The sequence below is a fragment of the Aquarana catesbeiana genome, linkage group LG03 (assembly GCF_042186555.1).
Source record: "Aquarana catesbeiana isolate 2022-GZ linkage group LG03, ASM4218655v1, whole genome shotgun sequence".
Taxonomy (NCBI): domain Eukaryota; kingdom Metazoa; phylum Chordata; class Amphibia; order Anura; family Ranidae; genus Aquarana; species Aquarana catesbeiana.
Window position 1 is genome coordinate 713,156,385 of NC_133326.1, and position 25,978 is coordinate 713,182,362.

The following is a 25,978-nucleotide window of genomic DNA, read 5'->3' on the forward strand; positions in this document are numbered from 1 at the left end:
ACTTCCTGCTTGGTAAAATCTTGTCACCGGGACAGGAAGTGAGGAGAAATCTCTTTAACGGATATTTGGATAGCAGTAAAAACCTGACAGGGGTTCTAATTCTCCCCACTCCATCCAAAACTAAGAAAAGAAAACATTATGGGTGGACATACACTTTAATGATACATCACATTTTATTGTCTTAGCAGTAAATCTCTAGATCCCTTCTTCATATATTTCCTCTGAGATTGTTACATTTCTTTTCATCTCTATTTAGTATAGATTGTATGGAATAGGAGGAGGAAAAAGAGGAGAGGTGACCCCATCCTATCCAATCACAGCGACCGCACTGCACCCCGCACAGAGTGACTGCATGTGGGGGAGGGGCAGAGAGTAGGGGGAGGGGCCAGAGGAGGAGATTGGTGATGTCACACACGATGATAGATAGATAGATAGATAGATAGATAGATAGATAGATAGATAGATAGATAGATAGATAGATAGATAGATAGGCCACACCCCTCTTTACTGACAAATAGGAACATGTCATTCACTGTTACTCCAGTAACTGGAGAGATCTCCTATCCAATCACAGGGAGTGACAGAGGGAGAAATCTCACATTTATCAAAAACCTGCAGGGCACTGACTGAAGTCCCACCCACTGCTTTATCCTATTGGCTGAATTTTCTACCAATCCCACCACCCATCCCTGTGACATCACCAGTCTCTGGGCGGAGTTCTCACTATTACTATTATTCCCTATTCCCCCCACAGATCTTTATATAACCTCCCCCTACACCTATCACAGCATGGAGGGGCTCAGTGAAGGTGGTGGTGAAGGTGTGGAGATGTCGGATCGGGTCACACAGATCATAAAAGGAGATCCGTCCGACCTCATAATCCAGATATATCCTGACTCTGTTACTGGAGATTTTGGAGGGAAAGGGGATCTCTTTACTGTCATGTCTCTCCACATACTGATCACCTTTCCTCCACAAACACCAGGACTTGTTATTATATCCAATCGCTGACTGCAATCCCATCCCTCTCTCTATACTGGGGTAACACATCCCGACTCCCCACCAATCTGATCCCCTGACATCCACTTCCCAGTAATGTCTCCCTGAGGAGAAACTCCGACTGCTCAACACCTGAGAATAATCCTGAAATCTCTCTGGTGTTTCTGGACGATTCTGTTTTCTATCTGACCTGGATACAGTTTTCCTGTCATCTGATATATGGAGATAATTATTAGCTGTGTTTACATCCAGTAATATGTCTGCAGCTCCCTGTATATAGAAGGATACATTTACCTCTGTTATTATATCAGATAATGTGTGTAATGTGTGTGATATCCCATCCACATCCAGACCCCCTCCATCATGGAGGAGTTCCTCATGTCTCTCTCTGTCCTCATTATCTCCATCCTCAGTATCACACAAGTCACCTGTGTCTGATTCCTGTAAGACAGTCAGTGGATCCGTCATGTTACACAGCTCCTCAATGTGACGGATCTTCCTGGACAGCTCCTCCTTCTTTATTTCCAGATCCCGGATGGAGATGGAGATCCGCTCTGCCCTCCCGGAGATTTCCCTCAGGACTCTCTTCTCCAGGTCTTCCAGACGTCTCCTGAGATCTCTAAACAGGACAGTGACTCTCTCGGTGTCACCAGATGCTTCTTCTTCTACTTTCCTCCTGTGTTCCTGCAGACTCTGGACTCTTTCCTCCATCTCCTCTCTCTTTATCAGAAGGTTCTGCAGAACATTTCTCAGTGTCTCCTTCTTCTTCTCTGAAGCATTATCCAGTGACTTCATCTTATGTCCTGTGTGTCCTCCAATCACACAAAACCTACAGACACAGGTCTCATCCTCAGTGCAGTAATACTCCAGGATCTTCTTATGGATGGAGCATTTCCTGCTCTCCATGGACAAGGTGGGGTCACATAAGACGTGTTCTGGGGACTTTTTGTGGGCTCTCAGGTGTTTATCACACAGAGAAACCTCACAGAGAAGACAGGATCTAACAGCAGGTACAGGATAGTCCACACAGTAAGTACAGAAGACCCCGGACTCCTCCTGATCTGGCTGAGCAGACAGGAAATTCTCCACTATGTTACGTAGTGTTATGTTCCTCTGCAGTGCAGGCCGATCCGGAAACTTCTCTCTGCATTCAGGACAGGAATATCCTCCAGACCCCTCCTGTGTATCCAGCACACGATCAATACAGACCCGGCAGAAGTTGTGTCCACATCTCAGGTTTACAGGATCTGTATAAATGTTCAGACAGACGGAACATTCCAGCTCAGCTCTCAGGTTAGCAGACGCCATCGCTGACAGCGGAAGAGAAATGAAAGTGAAAATCTCTGACACCGGAGAAGAATGCAGTTGGGAGGGTCACTTCCTCCTACACAGGGGGAGGCTGATCCAGATCAGTATTATTAACCACTTTTTGAGATGTGTTGTTTACAAGTTAAATACAGGTTTTTTTTGCTAGAAAATTACTTAGAACTTCCAAACATTATACATTTTTCTTGTCTAACACACAGAGAATAAAATGGCGGATGTTGCCATACCTTCTGTCACACCTTATTTGCGCACTTTTTTGGAAAAAGTACACTTTTTTGAATTAAGAAATAAGACAACTGTAATGGTAGCCCAATTTTTTTATATTGTGAAAGATAATGTTACGCTGAGTAAATTGATACCCAACATGTCATGCTTCAAAATTGCGCCCGCTTGTGGAATGGTGACAAACATTTACCCTTAAAAATCTCCAAAGGCGACGTTTAAAAAATTCTACAGGTTGCATGTTTAAGTTACAGAGGAGGTCTAATGCTAGAATTATTGCTCTCACTCTACCGATCGCGGCGATACCTCACATGTGTGGTTTGACCACCGTTTTCATATGTGGGCGCTGCTCACGTATGCGTTCGCTTCTGCATGCGAGGTCTGCGGGATGGGGCGCGTTTAAAGAAAAAAATTTCTTATTTATTTTACCTTTTATTTTTTTATTTTTACACTGTTCTTTTTAAAAAAAAATTGTGTCACTTTTATTCCTATTACAAGGAATGTAAACATCCCTTGTAATAGAAAAAAGCATAACAAGACCTCTTAAATATGAGATCTGGGATTTAAAAAGACCTCAGATCTCATATTTACACTTAAATGCAATATAAAAAAAAATTGTAATTTAAAAAAATAAATCGCCCTTTAAGAGCTATGGGCGGAAATGACGTTTTGCATTGTTATGGAGACGGGTGGGGCCATCTTCCCCTCACTCATCTCCATGCCCAGCAAGGGTAAAGAATCAATCGCCTCCGCCGCTGGCAACGGCTCCGGTAAGCGGCGGAGGGCACCGGAGCGCGACGGGAGGGGGGCCCTCTCCCGCCACCGATAAAAGTGATCTTGCGGCGATTCCGCCGCAGAGACCACTCTTATCGGAAACCGGACCGCTGGCTGAAGAAGAGGATACCCAGGTTATGGCAGCTAGCTGCTGCCATAACAACCATACCCTCTTCAAAGTAAGAACGGATATCGGCGTGCGGCGGTCCGGAAGTGGTTAAAGTACTGAAAAGGAAGTTTTTTTGCACAGTAGTAAAGATAATCAAACCTCCCAACTTTTAGAGAAAGAGGGAAAGATGGGTGTAAAGAAGAACACACTAAGGCCTCATGTACACTGCTACTGGTAGACGAACATTTAGGAGCAGTTGGCAGTTTTTTTCTACAGCCCCTGAACTCTCCTCTATGTTATCTTATCTGTCCATGTACACAGGGTCCTTTATAGTCCTTTCTAGGAAGTTGAGTTTAGAGGCATTTTTTGGAATGCAAAAAAAATGCACTCAGAAGCTGAGTTTACAGGCATTACAAGCGCCAAACACTTCTAAATACGGTAACTTGCGTTTAGCCAGGTTTAGTTTACAGGCGTTTTTTATTTTTGGCTATTTTTTTTTAAGTGATTCTGAGTGCAAACGCGGCAAAACGCCGCTATACACGGCATGTAAACGTGGCAAAACAAACGTTTTAAACATGGGTTACTATCTGTCAAGTTAAATCATTCAGGAGAGGTTGTAAAAACGTCCCGTGTACATGAAGCCTAAGGCCCCTTGTACACTAGACGTTTAGTCCAAGTGTGTCCAATTCTGGGATATTAGTGTTCCCAGGAGCCACAGGTGCAGCATCTAGACCTGCTTCCTGCAGCCTGTCGAAAGGCTGACATTAGGGTGACCACATTTCCAAACTGCCATTCAGGGACACCCCCCCCCCTCCTTTCTTGAGGTACCTGTTTCATGGAACAAAACTTTTGCCAATTACCAGGGGGTGGAGGCAACTGGCGGATGGGTGGTGGTGTGCGAGGTGGTATGTAGTCTCGGGAGTTGACGGGGAATTTGGCAGCGGGTGGTTTGTCGGGCGAATGGCTGGTGTTGGCACTTTAATTATCCTGACACCACGCTTGATATGGTGTCAGGATGATCTAATCACATTATTCCTATTACTGCATTATAATATATAATGAAATAGTTCAACTCACCAGAATGCAGAATCAGTGGGAGCCCTGAGCGTGTCACTTGCCACCAGATGCAGGGTGTCCAATTTGTCCGCCGCAACATGGCAGTCCCGCTAGAAGTCGCTGTTTGTCACCATTACGAGTAGAAGAAAAATAAATAAAAATTCCATAAATGTTCCATGTAGATGCTATAAACATATAGGAGCAAACCAATCAATAGACGTTTATTGGGATTTTCTTACCACAAATATGTAGCAGAATACATATTGGCCTAAATTGATGAAGAATTTTTTTTTTTTCAATTTCTTTATTGGATGTTTTATAGCAGTATAAAAAAATATTTTTTTTTCAAAATTGACGCGCTTTTTTGTTTATTGTGCAAAAAAATGAAAACCGCAGAGGTGATCAAATACCACCGAAAGAAAGTTCTGTTTGTGGGAACAAAAAGGATATCTTTCATTTTTATTTGGTTACAGCGTTGCATGACTGCGCAATTGTCAGTTCAAATAACGCAGTGACTTTTTGCAAAAATGGCCTGGTCATTAAGGAGGGGTAAATCTTTCGGAGAGCAAGTGGATAATAAGGACCGTTTCTTTAATGGACTGTCTATAACGTGGACCTTCTCTGTACATCGGGGACTGCTTACCAAACAGGGATTAGAACTACGATAGTTACACTTGGTAGAGGGACAGAAGACAATAAAAGGACAGAGGGGTTTGTTTATAAAACAGGGACTGTGACTATTAATCAGGGATAATTCCATACACAGTAGTGGGTGAAGGAGAGGGACTGGTCTCCAGGTCAGGGACTGTCCCTATTAATCAGGGATAATGCCATACACAGTAGTGGGTGAAGGAGAGGGACTGGTCTTCGGGTCAGGGACTGTCCCTATTAATCAGGGATAATGCCATACACAGTAGTGGGTGAAGGAGAGGGACTGGTCTCCAGGTCAGGGACTGTCCCTATTAATCAGGGATAATGCCATACACAGTAGTGGGTGAAGGAGAGGGACTGGTCTCCAGGTCAGGGACTGTCCCTATTAATCAGGGATAATGCCATACACAGTAGTGGGTGAAGGAGAGGGACTGGTCTCCAGGTCAGGGACTGTCTCTCTGTGTACAGTGACATGCTGTGAGTGGGTGAGGGGTCTCTCTGCACACAGCCAGTTTTGTCCCATGTCTCAGTGTCGCACACATAGGCAGTAGACATGTACAAACACACTGACAGCTGTACATTCCCCTCTCCCTCCTGAGCACTGGTTTATGGTCCTCTCACAGTGATTTATGATTCTTCTAGGACGGCCCCCGCGGAGCATTTCAAGCTGGCAGGTTAGGGAGGGGGGAGGTGAAGAAATGGACTGACAAGGAGGCTCATCCATCTAACAGACAGCTTTATAGAACTTCTACAAGTCCCTCTGACAATCCAGAGTGTCCCCAGCGATTCTCCTTATGTTGTGGGCAGAGGCTGGCGGCTCCCCCCCCTACTAGAATAACACTCACTGTGCGATCGCACTGATCGGAGAACATCGCTGGTGTCAGCTGCTCTGTACTGTGATTGGTCAGGTGCCCAGTAGAGATCTCTATGGGGACTGGAAGTGCGGTAGCAGAGACTCTTTTTTGGGATGCCGTGAGTGGGGCCCCCACTGACACCTGGCCCAGATGCCGTGTCACTTGCCAGAGGATAAAGGAGGTGGGAGGTCATCCAGCGTGGTGGAGAGCACTAGGCGAGGAGGAGGAGGAAGTTAACTCCTCCTCCGCTTTGAGTACTGAGCAGGGAGTCGCATCTATTACGTCACTGGTTGATACACGCCAGGCCGCTGTAGCAACCAGTGGCCAGTAGAGTATCAGGTGGAGGCGGAGTGAGCACCAGCGCTACAGCGGGGTTTGCTCACTCTGTCAGTATCATTCCGGGACACTGTATTGTCCCGGAATGAAGGTGCCCGGGACAGACCTGCTAATTGCGGGATTGTCCCAGGCAATCCGGGACACGTGGGCACCCTATTATAAACCAAAGGATGGAACTATAAATCATAAACAATATACAATAACAACATGTATATAAAAACTACGGACATTAAAAAATGCTGAAAATAGCAGCAACAAATACTGCAATCCCTACTGAACATTATCCATTGTTGATGAAGGAATTTATATCCCATTCAACATTTATTCCAAATGGAGTGAATGTCTGGGCTTGATAAATCCACCTCGTTTCCAGTATGAAAACCTCCTTTGGTTTATAACCAATTTTTTTTATATTTCTTGTACTGAGTTGCCCTGTATTTCTCTGTGTGAATTTGTTTATTATCTTATGTTGTTGTAATACTCGCTTTTCACCACAAGATGCTGCCGCTTCCTGAGTCCGTTTGTCCTACTTTTTATCTAAAAAAAATTTTTTTAGTCTCAGATTTACACTGTCCTTTTGCTTGCTAATCACCTTTGAGTGACTGTTTTTAATATGTTTTTATAGCATATATATATACACATTACTAACAGTTTGTAATAAGAATTTTGTGTGATTTCTGGGTCTGAGATCCGGCCTGTGGAACGCACCTAATTTCCGGTTTTTATGGCCTGTCCCTATAAACAAGAGCCTCGCACACTCCCTGACCACGCCCCTGATGATGCAAGTTTATGACGAAACGTTGGGTGGAGATAAGGATGTGTGACGTAGGACGCTGACCGGGACCCGGCGGCCATTTTGTTGGTTGGAAACACAGGTTGTTTCCCCTTGCCTGTCATATTTGTCAACCATGTGAGTGTAGCAGTTTTATCCTTAAATAAATTTTGTTTTCTGGATGCCTGCGCAATGAGAGGTCTTCTTTCTTATATTTATGTGGATACTGGAGTTTATCAGTGGAATTACATTCCATGGAGAAAGTTTTGGAGGTCCTTATTTCCCTATTGAATGAGATGTTTTGATCTTCCGTGGAGTCGATTGATCTGTGGAGGAGAATTGCTGGGTTCATAACCTATACATTTAATGTGTGTACCCTACACACTGACGGTAAGAGTCAGTAGTATTGGGTGTTGGTGGTGGCTTTCCTATTTGTCCTCATCAGGATTGATTAACTAGAGGACTTCGATCGTCTTCAACCAATTTTTTATAAAAAGGAAAAACAAATCTGAGAAAAAATGAGGGAATCCCTGATCCCAGCGCTGAAAATGGATGAATAGTAGATATTTTTTACACTTATAAGCTGCTATTATAACTAATAAAACATGATATAGTAAATAATGAAATAAATATATCTTCCCACATGAGAAAATATTAACAGCGCTTTAGAAATGGATTTGCAACCATAAGTGTGATTAGTAGTAGTCAACAAGTAATATAAAAACCACAAAAAGTCCTAGTCCGCCATCTCTGTGGAACATATAAGAAGACTAGTGCAGAAAGTCTTTAGGATAATAACCCATGCATGCATCTGATGGATTGCGGTCCACTCTTTGATTTATCCCCAGTGCATCTTTTGTTTTGTTTGGCTCTATACCTTCACCATGTCACCTCATGAGAAACCCCTTTGTGTGTATGCTCACCAGAGGTCTAGATAAGATATGCCTGTAATATCTCTCCTGGGGTCAGTCGGCTCTGCTCCCGCTTGTCATGATCGATTCTGCGGTCGGGGTCAGGTTTGCCTGTGATATTTCTCCTCAGGGATGAACTGCTCTGCTCCCGCTGGTGTAGGTCAATTCTCCATGTTCGCTAAGTGTCATATAAGTAAAGAGAGGGGATGCTTGCCATAGTGTTATATCCTTTATTTAACCACTTCAATACAGGGCACCTAAACACCTTCCCGCCCAGACCAATTTTCAGCTTTCAGTACTCTCACACTTTGAATGACAATTACTCTGTCATGCTACACTGTATCCAAACAAAATTTTTATCATTTTTTTCTCACAATTAGAGCTTTCTTTTGGTGGTATATAACTACCGCTGGGTTTTTTTTTGCGATATAAGCGAAAAAAGAGCGAAAATTTTGAAAAAAAACCCACTTTTTTTTAGCTTCTATTGTAAAATTTTGCAAATAAGTCATTTTTCTTCATAAATTTGGGCCAAAATTTATACGGCTACATATCTTTGGTAAAAATAACCCAAATTAGTGGATATTATTTAGTCTGTGTGAAAGTTATAGAGTCTACAAGTTATGCCCCGTACACACGGTCGGATTTTCCGATGGTAAATGTCCGATCGGAGCGTGTTGTCGGAAATTCCGTCCGTGTGTGGGCTCCATCAGACATTTTCCATCGGATTTTCCGACACACAAAGTTGGAGAGCAGGAGATAAAATTTTCCGACAACAAAATCCGTTGTCAGAAATTCCGATCGTGTGTACACAAAGCCGACGGACAAAGTGCCACGCATGCTCAGAATAAATAAAGAGATGAAAGCTATTGGCCACTGCCCCGTTTATAGTCCCGACGTACGTGTTTTACGTCACAGCGTTCAGAACGATCGGATTTTCCGACAACTTTGTGTGACCGTGTGTATGCAAGACAAGTTTGAGCCAACATCCGTCGGAAAAAATCCTAGGATTTTGTTGTCGGAATGTCCGAACAAAGTCCGACCGTGTGTACGGGGCATTAGGGTGCAAATCACTGAAAATAGATCACATCTGATCACACCTGATGTACTAAAGGCCTATCTCATTTCTTGAGACACTAACAATCAAGGAAAGTACAAATATCCCCCAAATGACCCCTTTTTGGAAAGTAGACATTCCAAGGTATTTAGTAAGAGGCATGGTGAGTTTTTTGAAGTTGTAATTTTTTCCCACAATTCTTGGGAAAATGAAGACTTTTTTTTTTTTTTTTTTTACACAAACTTATTGTATTGACAGGTTATTTCTTGAACACAGCATGCATATACTTGCAACTACACCCAAAAATACATTCTGCTACTCCTCCTGAGTATGGCGATACCACATGTGTGAGACTTTTACACAGCCTGGCCACATACAGAGGCCTAACATCCAAGTAGCACCTCTAGGCATTCTAGGAGCAAAATTACACATATAATTTCATGACTACCTATCTCCCTTTTGAAGGCCCTGGAGCACCAGGACAATGGAAACGCCCACAAAATGACCCCATTTTGGAATGCAAACACCCCAACGTATAATCTATGAGGCATAATGAGTCTTTTGAACGGTTCATTTTTTTCCAGAAGTTTTTGGAAATGTGGGAAAAAAAATGAAAACGCATTTTTTTTTACACAAAATTGTCCATTTATAAGATATTTCCAACACATAGCATGTACATAGCAAAAATGACACCCCAAAATACGTTTTGCTACTCCTCCTGAGTTTAACGATACCACATGTGTGACACTTTTACACAGCCTGGCCACATACAGAGGCCCAACATCCAAATAGCACCTCCAGTCGTTCTAGGAGCATAAATTACACATATAATTTCATGACTACCGATCATATTTTTGAAGGCCCTTCATATTTCTAATACAAACATGTACATACCAAATAACAAAAGATTACCTGTGGTTTTAGTGGTCCACAGAGGAGAGCATCGGTCCAGGCAGCAGGCAGGGATGTGGTCAGCGACAGCAAAAGCAATCGTCCAGGCAGCAATACTGTCCATAGTTAGTTCAGGCAGAGATACTGTCAACACAGCCAAAGCATTTGTCCAGGTAGCAGGCAGAGATGTCCAGGCAAAAATACTGTCTATAGTCAATAGAGGCAGCAGGCCGAGATATGGTCAACACAGCCAAAGTATTGGTCCAGGCAGCAGAAATAAACAGTCCATAAAGTCCTGGGTCATTACAGGCAGCGATATGGTCAGCACAGCCAAAGTATTGGTCCAGGCAGCAGGAAGGACCATCAAGCTTAGGGCCAGGGGACAGGGGTAGAGGCTTCTCCCACCCAAATCTCTTTGAAGCCTCCGGGCAACCAGACCCTGTTCTGGGAACACAGAAAACCAAAAACTGATTTTCTCTACTTAGAACGCTATTCTGAAGCCCCTCACATATGTGAGACCCCTGTGTACTGAAGTAGAAGGGCAAAAGATCAGTCCAAGTGGCAGGCAAAAACATGGTCGATTTAACAGGCCGAGCTCGGTGCACGTGGAAGTCAGAAAGGTGGTTAAAACGGCAGGCAAAGGCATCGTCGTTAAACAGGCTGAGGTCGGTGCACATGGAAGTCAAACGTGGTTAAAACGGCAGGCAAAGACATTGTCGGTAAACAGGCCAGGGTCAGTTAACATGGAAGGTAGAAACATGGTGGCAGGCAAATGATGCACACAGGTAACTGAAATGGGGAAATGGCAGTCTGTTACTAATAAGGGGAACTAATATCTGATGGATGTGTGATAATTTTTGAAGCAATCACCGATACACAGGCCAGGTTGGGAGGGACATTGGGGACAATAAAAACTTGTATCTCTTCTAGCTCCTCCACTTGAGCATACACGACATCTCTTTTGGCATCTTCTTCCGGATTCTGTAGGGGGAATGTTATAGGGAAAATGTTGCTCATGAAGTCGACTTACACTATCAGAGCGAATGCTTCCTGGGGCGGGTCCTTGCTGGTAAATAAGGGCAGTTACAATGTTTTCAATATATTTGAGGTAGGTGATGGGTTGGTTTTCGGGTGATTTTTAATAGCAGACAAATGAATTGAACATGGCCATATGAAACAGATGAAATGCAACTTTTTTATACCAATATTTGGACTTGCGGGTTGACAAATATGGTTGCAGCATCTGATCATTTAAATCCACCCCCCCTTATACAGATTGTAGTCATGGACACATTCAGGCTTTACTACGGGGCCACGTCTTCTCTGAACCTCCACCAAGGTGTCATTGTGAATGGTAGTCATCATGTGAACATCCTTCCTGTCCCGCCACTTCATGGCCAACACCTCCTCATTCCTCATGAATGCGGCTTCCCCCTTTTGTAGCCGTTTTGCTAGTAAATTCTGTGAGAAGCCCTTCCTTTGTTTTTCGGAAGGTACCGCAGGCCAGGGTTTTTTCACAATACAGGTGATGGAAAAGAGGCAGGCTGCTGTAGTAATTATCTACATATAAGTGGTAACCTTTTTTGAACAGGGGGTATGCAAGGTCCCACACAATTTTACCACTGGTTCCTATGTATGTGGGGCACTCACGGGGCTGGAGCTGGGAGTCTTTTCCCTCATAAATGCGAAATGAGTACACGTAACCAGTGGCTCGGTCACATAATTTGTTCAATTTCACTCTGTACCTGGCTCTCTTACTTGGGATATACTGTTTGATATTCAGCCGGCCAGTAAAGTGGATAAGGGATTCGTCTACACAAATATTTTGGTCAGGGATAAAGACTTCAGAAAATCGTTTGGTAAAAGAATTTATTAGGGGGCGATGCTTATATAATTTGTCGTGGTTGGGATGATCTTGGGGAGGGCACTGCGAATTATCGTTGAAATGTAGGAAACGCATTATTATATCGTACCGTGTCCTGGACATAACAGAAGAATATAGGGGCATGTGGTGGATGGGGTGGGTGGACCAGTAGGCATGCAGTTCGTTTTTCTTTGTAAGCCCCATATTAAAAGGAAGGCCCAAGAACAATTTGAATTCGTCTAGTGTGAGACGTCGCCAATGGAACATACGGGCGTAGGACGAACTGGGGTTGGCAGCAATAAAATTGCTCTGCATAGAGATTTGTTTGGTCCACCATGTACTGCAACAAATCTTCTGGGAAAAACAAATGGAAATAGTCCAAATATGAAAAATTAGAAGTGTTCAGCTGCACACCTGGCTGTGCAGTGAAAGGGGGGGATTGTAGCGGATCCTGAGTTGGCAAGCAACCATAAGCGGTTTGCCAGGGCATCGGGAAGGTAGGACTGGGCCCGGATTCTTTGGGCTGGATGTGCAATTCCAGTACTTGTACTGGGCTCCTCTTCCTGGGGTCTGGCGCTGCTGGTGGTAGGCAGGTTTTCTGATCTCGGTCCTGATCTCCTTACTCTTTTAGGAGGGGCGGTTTCCTCCGCTGACTCGGACTCCGATCCGCTATCCTCCACTGGCTCGTATTCCGAACCAGAATTGGATAATGAGAGCTCCCCGCTGCTCTCATCATCTGACATGGTAAGGATGTTATATGCCTCCTCAGGTGTATAAACTCTTTGGGACATGATGGTGGTACTTTTGGCGGTACTTATGGCGGGATTGTGCGATGGTAGTGATGGCGGGCCTGTGTGACAGATGGGCTATGACAGATGGGCTGTCAGATTCAGATGTTACCGATGGCGGTACTAATAGCGGTACCGTTAATGGTACTGATGGCGGCCTGTGTGACAGATGGGCTGTCAGATCCAGATGGTGCCAATGGCGGTGCTGATGGCGGTGCCGGTGCTGATGGCGGTGCTGATGGCGGTGGCGGTGCTGATGTCGGTGGCGGTGCTGATGTCGGTGGCTGTGCTGATGGTGGTACCGGTGCTGATGGCGGTACCGATGACGGGCTGTGACAGGTTCTGATGGGCTGTGACAGATCCTGATGGGCTGTGACAGGTTCTCTTTATTGATGAGAGGGGGTTCGTGTTGTGCAGACAGTAGACTATAGAACAGATGTAGACAGTAGAAATAGATGTTTTACTCACTGATCCGATCTCTCATTCTCTCTCCTCACACGATCGGTGTGTAAGGAGAGAGAAGGAGAGATCCCTGGAAACCGCCACAGTGTTTATACTTGTGATCGGCTGTGATTGGACACAGCCGATCACATGGGTAAACAGCCATTTCATTGGCTGTTCACCCTGATCGGGGATGCGCTGTGTCCGAGGGACAAGTGTCATCCCCGATCGCCGTGGTGCGCGCCCCCAGGGGCGCGCAAAAGGGGATAATCCTGATCACGTCATATGACGTCTGATCAGGATTATTAAACTACTTTGCTGCCGTCAATATGTAATAGGACGGGCGGCAAGTGGTTAAAATATAACAAACTCCCTGCTACAATGTTGCGCTTACCAGTATAACCAGTATATAAAGTATAAAAAGCTCTTAGATTAAAACACAGCCTGTCCGTAAGAAACATCAGCTCACCACTGGAAGGAAGAGTAAACGTCCTGCCCACTTGGATGAGTTCCGGGATGACGTGTTCTAGGTCTGGCTGTTGGGTCGCGTGGTCACGCGTTTCGTCATTACGTCTTCAGAGGGCGTGGCCACGCAACACGACCAATTCATTTAAATAGCTTAAGGAGGCAGGAATGTTCAGTGCCGTCATCACAGGTATCATCCCCTCCCCGCCCTCTCCTCTGTGGACAGTGCCGAGCTGACGCACAGCATCCCATCCATCCAACTATGGTTCTCTCTATAGCATTGTTATAATACAAGCGAATACTATATGCATAAAAATACTATACACCTCGTATTAATTTGAGATGATGTTATTACATTCTAAATTGTCTCCAACTAAGAATGAAATAAAAAAGGAATTATTAATGTAATGCTGTCATTCCGCATATATGTTATGTTTATATAGTAAATAAATAAAAGAGGAAACCACCGCGCTATATGATCTATACAAAAAAGAACAATCAAGCAAATATATAATTGACAGGCAATTGAAAAAAGAGCAGCCGCTTATATGTGAGATACACACACTATACAGTAAATAAACAAAAAGAAGCAGCGCTATGATTTAAATAATATAGGTAGAATCTTAAGTAGTGAATAGTGATAAGTAAACTCATAAAACAATCAAGTGACAAAATAAAGTCCAATAAATGGAAGAAAATCTTCAAAGGTGCAATGGATAAATCGGACAGCTAAGTCTCTTATAGGCAAACCCAGATGGGGCTGGATGGACCTTCACCACACCACAGTGTTACGAATAAAATGGGCGCTTACCAAATGGCAAGCTTAAGAAGCTTGTGACCTTAACCCGGTCGGGGCCTTTAGTGAGATGGAAACACCGTTAAGACACTTCCTCAGACTGTAGATAGCTCACTATCTTCCACAAAAAGAGCCCGGGATGCAGAGAGGGCTATGCCCATAACCTAGAGTTGTTCTCACAAACAATGCCCCAAAAAAAGAAGGAAGAGCAACATAGCGTAATCCTGGATGGATATTTATTTAAAAGACATAAAAGTACACTTACAGTGTGTAGAGTAAAAAACAGCATGGAAAGCCGGCCGGCTAGCACGAACACCCGTCCTACAGACGGTGGATACGGCACGTCAGCACGTCAGCACGCCCGACGTACGTTTCGTCACACTTCTGACGTCGTCTGGGGCACGGGCGACGCACTGACGTGTCGCTCATAAGTAGCAAACAGATACAACCAAGCCTCGAAATCGACAAAGGCCGGAAATCACCTTGCGCTCCGCCGAGTAAGGGCGGAAGGTATAGGAACGCCATCTTAACTAAGGGATCCCATATTATTATTACAGATACCGATTTTGTTAATGTGATAAACATTGTAAATTGATGGGAATGGAAAGGGGAAAGGGAAGAGACAAAGAAAAGCCAAATAGACTCACCCATATCACATATGGGCACGGATGCCAATTTAATTAAATTAAACTTAAATAAAGATTAAATTCATTGAATTGATTTTACGAGGGCCCAAATCACTACCGGTGAGGGGCACATCAGAACCCAGCCAAAACGCCAGGATCAATGTATATGATGGTTGATCCAACTTTTTTTGGCATAATCAGGGGGCACCACAAAGGGACAAAATTCTAGATAACACAGCCGGAGGGAAAGATGATTTCTCAGCCTCATATAACAAACAATTCAGAAATAATAAACAATAACTCATTTATTTTTAAATAAATACATATGAAAAGCAAAAATAAAAATACAAAAATGTATAAAAATGTATTATAACCATGGTGGATGGCATAGAACTCTAATCACATAGAAACATGGAATTGGGGACAAGGCTTATGGTAAGTGCACAAACACCAAAACAAGCCCCATTGGGATGTGAACCAACCCAAAGAGAGCCTGAATCGAACAAATGAGAGATAGGGGTCAGGGTATAAGGAAAATACATAAACACCAGAACCAGCCTCAATGGGATATATACCACCCAAAAAAATCTTTCTAGAGGGAGGTATAAACCAATAATGATAAATACAACAGTGGTTATTGGTCAATAGTAAAACCAATGGACTAAACCAGGGGGTTTTTTATGAGTTATCAATAAAGGCATTGGTATCGGTATCAACATTAAGTCCATGTGGGACGTAACACCTGATTTTATGTATCCACAGCATCTCAAGTTTAGAAATGCTCCTAGTCAGGGAACTCCCCCTCCAGTGAGGCCGATACCTATCGATCCCTAAAAACAAAGTTTTAGAGGGATCTTTGTTATGAGAAACCAAATAATGTTTTGAAACAGAGTGTTTAGGAAAGCCATTAATAATGTTGGTAATATGTTCATTCAAACGAACAGAAAGGGGTCGTCTAGTCCTACCCACATATTGTAGGCCACAAGGGCACTGTAGTAGGTAGACGACCCCCTCTGTGGTACAGGTGATAAAGGGTTTTATGTCATGCTCCTCTTGTGTACTGGAGGAGGTAAATTTATCCACCATGGTTATAATACATTTTTATACATTTTTGTATTTTTATTTTTGCTTTTCATATGTATTTATTTAAAAATAAATGAGTTATTGTTTATTATTTCTGAATTGTTTGTTATATGAGGCTGAGAAATCATCTTTCCCTCCGGCTGTGTTATCTAGAATTTTGTCCCTTTGTGGTGCCCCCTGATTATGCCAAAAAAAGTTGGATCAACCATCATATACATTGATCCTGGCGTTTTGGCTGGGTTCTGATGTGCCCCTCACCGGTAGTGATTTGGGCCCTCGTAAAATCAATTCAATGAATTTAATCTTTATTTAAGTTTAATTTAATTAAATTGGCATCCGTGCCCATATGTGATATGGGTGAGTCTATTTGGCTTTTCTTTGTCTCTTCCCTTTCCCCTTTCCATTCCCATCAATTTACAATGTTTATCACATTAACAAAATCGGTATCTGTAATAATAATATGGGATCCCTTAGTTAAGATGGCGTTCCTATACCTTCCGCCCTTACTCGGCGGAGCGCAAGGTGATTTCCGGCCTTTGTCGATTTCGAGGCTTGGTTGTATCTGTTTGCTACTTATGAGCGACACGTCAGTGCGTCGCCCGTGCCCCAGACGACGTCAGAAGTGTGACGAAACGTACGTCGGGCGTGCTGACGTGCTGACGTGCCGTATCCACCGTCTGTAGGACGGGTGTTCGTGCTAGCCGGCCGGCTTTCCATGCTGTTTTTTACTCTACACACTGTAAGTGTACTTTTATGTCTTTTAAATAAATATCCATCCAGGATTACGCTATGTTGCTCTTCCTTCTTTTTTTGGGGCATTGTTTGTGAGAACAACTCTAGGTTATGGGCATAGCCCTCTCTGCATCCCGGGCTCTTTTTGTGGAAGATAGTGAGCTATCTACAGTCTGAGGAAGTGTCTTAACGGTGTTTCCATCTCACTAAAGGCCCCGACCGGGTTAAGGTCACAAGCTTCTTAAGCTTGCCATTTGGTAAGCGCCCATTTTATTCGTAACACTGTGGTGTGGTGAAGGTCCATCCAGCCCCATCTGGGTTTGCCTATAAGAGACTTAGCTGTCCGATTTATCCATTGCACCTTTGAAGATTTTCTTCCATTTATTGGACTTTATTTTGTCACTTGATTGTTTTATGAGTTTACTTATCACTATTCACTACTTAAGATTCTACCTATATTATTTAAATCATAGCGCTGCTTCTTTTTGTTTATTTAATGTTTATATAGTGTATTACAGAGGAGGCTCTAGGCTTTGTGAGGCCTTAGGCAAAACTTCAACATGAATCCCCACTGATGCCCTTGAACTATGCAGCAGGCCTTCCCAGATTGAGATGCTCGTGCGGTGGATGGGAAAAGTGACGTGCGCAGACGCAACATCACTCCTCATTGGCTGGTAGGCAGAACATCAGGAGTCTTAGGTTACGCGAGAAGTGAGTGTAACAGGGCTTTTAACGTTGCCTGCATACAGCGGCATTAAGATGTCCTGTCATCTCTAAAATAAAGGGCTGCAGGTCAGATGTTCGGCACGCTTAAGTGAGACAGGGCTCTTAATGCTGCCTGAGCACAGCAGTGTTAAGGTCCCCTGTCAGTCAAAACTGGGGTAATGTGTGTAGCACTACCCCTGAAGGAGCCGCTTGGTAATTTTGGGTTCCCTGTTTTGCGCCTCAACTCCAAGAACACCTTCAGCCCCTCTGACACACCTGGTTGATTGAATCACTACAGACACACGTAGCGTATAGTACCTTTCACCTTACTGTAGGATATAGGCAATAAACAATTACACACGTGTTTAGTGGTAGACACTATTTGTCTAGAATTAGGAACTTGCATAAATGATAAAAAATGCAGTTCACAAAGCAGAGTAGAACTACCCTCAGGTAATAAAGGTAAACAAATATATCTATAAAAGCAGCTCTTTATTAATAGCAAAAAAATCAATACGAGAAAAGGTAAATCAATATTTAGCAACACAACTGTAGTCTAAACGTGTTTAAAGGAATAGCAGTTTCCTAATTGTTTTCGAGTGCACTCGAAAAAATGAGAGAAGGTGGGGTCCCCCTTTAAATGGCAACAACAAACTGTGCAGGGCCAGTGCAAGGATTTTTGTTTATTTATCCCTGGTCCAAGAAGCGACGTCATACAGGGGAGGGCTGGCAGCCTGTCCAGTCAAGTGGCCCATTGAAACACCAAATCAGCTCATCCATGCCCACCTAGTTTTTCAATGCAGCCTCACAAGTGCTGCCTCATCAGTGCCCATCAATGCAGCCTCATCAGTGCCCATCAATGCAGCTTTATCAGTGCCCATCAATGCAGCCTCATCAGTGCCCATCAATGCAGACTCACCAGAGTTGTACTTTCCTCTGCCCTGCTCGGGAGCTTGAGCGTGGACTACAACTCCCGGAATGCAACAGCAGCCGGCTGGGCCGCCGGCCCAATTTCCTACAGAAGAAAAAAAAAAGGCAGCGGGCAGCAGCTGCCAGCTGTTTTCAACATAGATTAGAGTGGCCTAGGGGGCACTCTGCCCCCCCGGCCCAGCCTGCCCCTGACGTCATGCATGACACTTCCCAGTCTGTGTACAGGAGGGTGGCTGAGTGGATGAAGGTCTGCTGAGCTACGGATGCCCTTCCCAGTGCCACCCATCATGACAGCACCGGGCCCGCAGGTGGGACAGTAGTGCCCGGTAAACATGGTGAAGGGGGTTGCACATTGTGTCAGTGGTGGAAGTGATAGGCGGCTTCCCAGCCACTTGTGACACTTCCAGATGAAAGGCGACAGTCAGCTTTACTATAGTACACACACTCCAAGCTGATATAGGGGCTGGGGATTAGGATTTTACTGCCCCCCTGTTAGAATATTATTCCAAATTCATAATTCGGCACTTATAGGTGTTATATTTTATTCATGGCAAGCTTGCAAAATATATTTGGTTTTATGATTAATCATGATAAATAGAGTATGTGTGAATGACCTTGATCAATAGATTTGACATGATTCTTCTTCTAAAGCTGAGCATTGCTGGATTTTTCTGGTGTAGCCAATTTGAGTATGACATATAAGGTATCTTGGTGTAGAATGTCATGAGAAGACAAAAATAGACACGTGTCCACGTAGCTAAAGGAATATACATTGTGGATTATATACAGTTAAGTTAGTTTGTAGTTCCAGTCATATTAATAAGTATTAGTATATAGTTACCTAATGTAAAGTTGATAATATGTGTTCATATTATATAGATGTTTGGTTATATGACATTACATGATCAGCATATTACTTCAAGTATGGAGTGTTACATGTGGGCTTGTCAATCGTATGCCATATATGACTATAAGTGCATACTGAAGCTAGCAGAAATGAATATGTGCCATACAAGGTTCTAAGTTGGTGTGAGGTTATGACGTTCACACGTTCACATGTAACATATAAAGCCAACGTTTCCATATTGAAGGACACACAGACACACACACAGACACACACATACGGCAACTAGGATAGATGACACTGACATGTTCACAAGACACTTTGATAAGTGGGCACAGCTGAATTCTGCCAGAAGACTGAGAACGTCATTTCCTGTTTCTTCTTGGACGACTCACAAGACAGCACAGCAGCCATGAAGCACACATGCTTTCATAAGCTTATGACAGCTTTATAACTTTTTATTCTATTGCATATATTTTTACCCACACTGAACTATACTATTATATTTTTTACATTGTATTTACAATGCCAATTGTGTGACAATAAACTCACACTTTGTTTTAAGTCAGTTTGACTATCAATGCTATTTTTCCGGAAGCGCCTCTGAGATATACAAGAATATTAGATATTAATAATATTCTTCATTTTGGCGAGCCAGAAACTGCCGTCATATCTCTATTTTTACGGAAATCTCGATCCTTGCTGAGGGGGGAAAGATTAGCGCAGTTTTGCGAATATTCAAGTCTCGAGAAAAAGACGGTTCAGAACCTATCAACCAAGAGGCGTTTGTGTTGCATCAGATGTGGATAAGAGGTCCAAGAAACTGAGCCGGTTGAAGACGAGAAATTCTTCTAAATACGGTGAGTAAAAGTTATGGAATTTATTGATGAAATAGGGAGAGAAAGCAAGCTAGAGTTTAAAGATGTGTCTTTATATCCAAATGACAGTCACTTGTGGAGATATATGTACAATGAATGCTTAAATGCCAATACACAGTTTGAATAATCCAGGTTCACTGTACATAAATTACGTAAGAAAATAAATAATGTATTAAGCTTAGTGAGAATATTTAACAAAATGATTAATAATGTTGATTTACCTGCAAAAAATGTGTGTACACTAAAGCAGACAGAAACTAACAATGTACAGAACACAGGAATACATGAAAATGTGTCCCAAGATTCTCTCAGTTGTCCAAACTGTGAGATTTTTTGTAATTACATAGAGAATCTTGAAAAGCAATTAGAATCTAAAAAAATGATTTTGCCAGAGTTACAAAATAACAGACAGATTGCTGTAATAATTACAGATGACAAAAAGACTGAATCCAAATGTAAGCAACAATCCTCTTATATTCCGGAAAGTTCGGATATGGAGAATGTTGATGCTACTGATGAAAAAGAAATGAAACATAAAAACTTATTATGTAGAACTGCAAAACTAAAGTTGCAAATACATGACCAACTTATGAAAGTTTTAAAAGACTTTCCTATTTATGACACTGAGGCAACTGTATTTTCCAATTGGGATTTATTTGAAATGTTTGCGGATCGTTTTAATCTGTCAAATGATCAACGCAATTACATATTTCAGTTGTGGGTTCCTGTTAATTTCGCTAAACGAATTAACACACCTGTTATTGATGACGAAGGTCAGGAAAAACAAAATGACGCGACAGATAGACTGCGACAATTATTGCTATGTATGACCGGTGAGCAAATACCGACCATAGAAATGTTAGATCTTTTACAGACTACTGCAGAAGAAAATCCAATTGACTTTAAAATTAAATTTTGCAAGGTTTATGAAATGATATTTGGAGTAGATGATGACAATGACCCAGGTTTAAAAACAGCTTTCATAAAAAAATTTAAATACCTTGACCCAACTTCAGTAGCCATAGCGCAGGAACGTCAAAATTTAAATGATGTAGTAAGTTTCATTGATAAAATTAGGAGACAATTGAATCAAAGCAATCTCACACATGAGATAGCTATAATTCAATGTGACAAAAATAGTCAGGCTACAGACATGTCAGAAACGACAGGTCTTAGTAGGAATGACAAGGACAGCTGCAGACAAGTGAGGCAAGGAGAGCCTATCACGTGTCTTTACTGTCATAGATCTGGTCATATGAGAAAACATTGCTGTAAATTTAAGAGAGACTCACAAATAAAAACTAAAGATATGGAGAATGAAAAATCAGCTTTTGTACAACCTGTTTTTGCATGTCAAGATAAAATTTTGACTGAATTGCCTTATGCCACTGAAGTCAAACAGATCAGTAATTTGACTGTTAACATCAGTTCAGACAACACTGTCACTGAAAGAGAGGGTTTATTGCCATTGCCAAAAATAGAATCACATTGGGATTCAATTTCTCTGCCATTACAATATGTAGCACCAATTATTTTGGATGAGAATGGTAGGCCATATATACAATGTTTGCTGAATGGTAAAAACATTAATTGTCTCATTGACAGTGGATCTGAGATTAGCCTTACCAAAGAAAACATACCTGTGAAACCAAATTCTCCTATGTGTAATATAGTGGGTTTTAATAATACAGGTAATTCCACTGCTAGACAGGTATCTAATGTAACATTTGAAGTACCTGGATTAGTGAAAACTAACATTAACATTTGGGTATGTCCCAAAGCAGAGAATATACTCGGCATTGATGTAATCAATGAACAAAAATGGGTGATCGATTTGGCTAATAAAAGTATTTGGAAAGATCCATCTAGGCCCAAATCAGTGCTTATTGATCCCTCTGTATACAGTAAAGTTGGTTCCATTACCAATATGTCTACAGAACAAATATGGCCTGATGTTGATGGTAATTGTGCTTTAAAGGAAGTGGTACAACGTTTTCCAAGTTTGTGGTCAAAGTTCAAAAGTGACATTGGAACTTTGAAAAATACTGAATTGAATATTGAGGGAAAAGATCCAGAACCCCTTAATCAGTATGAGTTACCAATAGAATCAATTGGTCCACTTTCTGCCATTATTCAAGAGTTTGTACAACTTGGAATTGTAAAGAAAGCTAAATCAGTGGTAAATAACTGTATTTGGCCTATAAAAAATACTGATAATTCATATTCTTTATCAGTTGACTTAAGGACATTGAATAAATATATCACAAATAACCCAGTTCTTCCTGATAAATCTAACTTAAAGTTAAATTTGAATGCTGAGGACAAAGTGTTCTCTGTATTAAAAATTATGAATAGTCATTTTTCCCTTCCTTTAACTACTAGCAGCCAGTACAAACTCGCATTCACATTCAGAAAAGAGACTTATACGTTCACTCGATTAATACCTGGCCTAGGTATTGGTGATGGTATAGTTCATGAATCTATAGCAAAAATACTTTCAAAATTTTCTAGGCCAGACTGCATTTGTCAGCATGTGGATACGATTTTGCTGAGTACTCAGAATATCGATGAACATATGGCTCTTTTGTCTGAGTTGTTTATGATGTTACAAGCTGAAGGTTTAAAATTAAACACGACAAAAGTTCAGCTGATGAAAAGTCAAGTGAAATACCTTCACATGCAAATTAGTCAAGGAAAGAGACAACTGTTGCAAGAAACAGTTAGAGAGATCACTGCAATCCCACCTCCAACAACTCATAAGGCATTGCGTCAATTTTTGCATAAAATAAATCATTGCAAAGAATTTGTATACTGTTTCACAGAAAAAATTAATCCACTATATAATCTTTTGAGAAATAAAGGTAATATAGTTGACCAATGGGGTCCAAATGAGAAAAATGCTTTTGAAATGTTGAAAAAAGATTTGCAGAATGCTCCAGCATTAAGTACAATAGAGGTTTGTTCTGAAGCATCTTTTGTTTTGAAAACTCATGTATCTGAGAATGCCATCTCAGTAACGTTGTCTCAATTACAAGAAGGTAAGGAGAAAATAATTGCCTATTTCTCCAGAGTTTTATCATTTTTGGAAAAAACTTTTGAGTCAGGTGTAAAGCAACTGCTAAGTGTTTACTATGCAATTAAAGCTACAGAGAGCATAGTGAAATCAAACAAAATCATTGTACAGACACCTGACTGCTCACTAAAAGGTATTTTTGAGGAAGATAGTTTTAAAGAATGTCGTAAAACATATCCTCTATGGTTCAGAGCTTTATCATCCAAACACATTCAGATAGATATAAAAGGAAGACATCTTCAGGAATGTACACCAGCACATGTTTATACAGCTGCATCTGAGAAGTCTTCATCTCAGGTTTCCAGCATAAGAACAGAGAAGGACATAGAGCCAGTACTTGTTACTGCAGAACAGTCTAACACTAGAATAAGAGCTTCAACACAGAATACAGTTACGCACATTTCTAATCTTTTAGAGATGAGAACAAAGGCATAGTCCATTGTCATCTCTGGGTGGTACAAAACTTTTCTTTTGTTTGTGAAAACAGAGATTTGTATCATGACCAAAGGAGGTGTTGCGTCCTGTCATACCTAAACTTCACACTACATATGATTTATAGTTTAGGCCATCTTAGACAGGATAAGGACAGTACATTGTCATACAGAAGTTCTCTTTGAAGGAAAATATAGGATAGTGTTATTTTACATATAGTTTAACAAATTCACAAAGTTATTGTCTCATAATGTTTTAACATTTGTTGGAAAAAAGTTACAACAATTTAATGAAAATATTTTATGCCTGATTAATGATACTGCATTTCTTTTACAGAAATGGCATCTAAAATCAAATACATATGGAAGATAACAAGCTCATATGAAGAGAAAAGAGAATATCAGGAAAATTCAAAGTTAAAGAAGGAATCCTCTAGGGAAGAATATTGGACAAAAGATTTATACTTCAGAGTTATGACTGTTTTATCTTATTCAACAAGATTTTTTCTAATCTAACAGAACTTGAAGAAGAAACTTTAAAGACATTTCATGAAGAAAAAATTAATCAGAAGAAACTTTATCTACTATAGATAAACAATTTGGGACTCAAACATTTGTCTACATATACATTTTTTGATAATCCGATTATTCTGATATTAATGTTCATATTAAGTTTGGATTATCATTATTATTTTTATTTATTTTTCCTAATTCATATATTGAATATTTTTAGGTAACAACTGCACACTCATTCTATTTTATAGAACATCTTTTGTTCATAACTTAAGAAACATATCACTCCTAATAGAACTATGGAAAGTTATGACAAGTTTTAGAGTGTAAAGTATATTTCCAAAGAGCTAAAATATTATTTGAGCACAAATATGGAAATATATTATTGCATAATTTATTTTAATAATAATAATAATAATTATTGTTATTATTATTAATAATAGTAATTAAAGATATGAGTCATCATTTTGTTATACATTTTTAAATTCTATATCATTATTTTAACATTTTGCATAGATAGATCTAAGAGAAGTTAAAGTAAAGAAAAAAGTGATTAGAAGGAGAGTTATTTCTAGCTGCTTCAGTTCTGAGGAATATTGTGTTCAATCATTTGATACAAGGAAGTGTAAATGTGACATGAATGATGTTTTGAATGTATTAGAATAATTTGATATGATTAATCATAATTCAGGGGGGATTGTTAGAATATTATTCCAAATTCATAATTCGGCACTTATAGGTGTTATATTATATTCATGGCAAGCTTGCAAAACATATTTGGTTTTATGATTAATCATAATAAATAGAGTATGTGTGAATGACCTTGATCAATTGATTTGACATGATTCTTCTTCTAAAGCTGAGCATTGCTGGATTTTTCTGGTGTAGCCAATTTGAGTATGACATTTAAGGTATCTTGGTATAGAATGTCATGAGAAGACAAAAATAGATACGTGTCCACGTAGCTAAAGGAATATACATTGTGGATTATATCCTGTTAAGTTAAGTTAGTTTGAAGTTCCAGTCATATTAATAAGTACTAGTATATAGTAACTTAATGTAAAGTTGGTTATATGTGTTAATATTATATTGATGTTTGGTTATATGACATTACATGATCAGCATATTACTTCAAGTATGGAGTGTTACATGTGGGCTTGTCAATCGTATGCCATATATGACTCTGAGTTAGAATCTTCTTTTGGGTAGCATACTGAAGCTAGCAGAAATGAATATGTGCCATACAAGGTTCTAAGTTGGTGTGAGGTTATGACGTTCACATGTTCACATGTAACATATAAAGCCAATGCTTCCACACAGACAGACACACACACACAGACACACACACACAGTCACTAGGATAGATGATACTGACATGTTCACAAGACACTTTGATAAGTTGGAACAGCTGTCAATTCTGCCAGAAGACTGAGAACGTCATTTCCTGTTTCTTCTTGGACGACACACAAGACAGCATGGAGACAGACAGCACCCATGAAGCACACATGCTTTCATAAGCTTATTACAGCTTTATAACTTTTTATTCTATTTCATATATTTTTACCCACACTGAACTGAACTATTATAATTTTTACGTTGTATTTATGATGCCAATTGTGTGACAATAAACTCACACTTTGTTTTAAGTCAGTTTGACTATCAATGCTATTCATCCGGAAATGCCTCTGAGATACAAGAATATTAGATATTAATAATATTCTTCACTTATATATGAAGGTCCATTGGTATTGTTGGGGCCTATAGATTTCTTTAGTTTTTTGTATTCATTTTGTTTTTTAATTCTTTCCTATTTACTTCTAAGCCATTTATTTTTTCATGATTAATACACTTATA

At 40.9% G+C, this 25,978-nt stretch overlaps 1 protein-coding gene across 1 annotated transcript; it reads right to left on the minus strand.

The window, feature by feature from the left end:
* Window positions 1-285: 285 nt before the first annotated feature.
* Window positions 286-2,323, minus strand: LOC141133667 (E3 ubiquitin/ISG15 ligase TRIM25-like). The gene has a single exon (XM_073623163.1). The coding sequence runs from the start codon at window positions 2,305-2,307 to the stop codon at window positions 733-735; it is 1,575 nt and encodes a 524-aa protein (XP_073479264.1). The 5' UTR covers window positions 2,308-2,323; the 3' UTR covers window positions 286-732.
* Window positions 2,324-25,978: the final 23,655 nt, after the last annotated feature.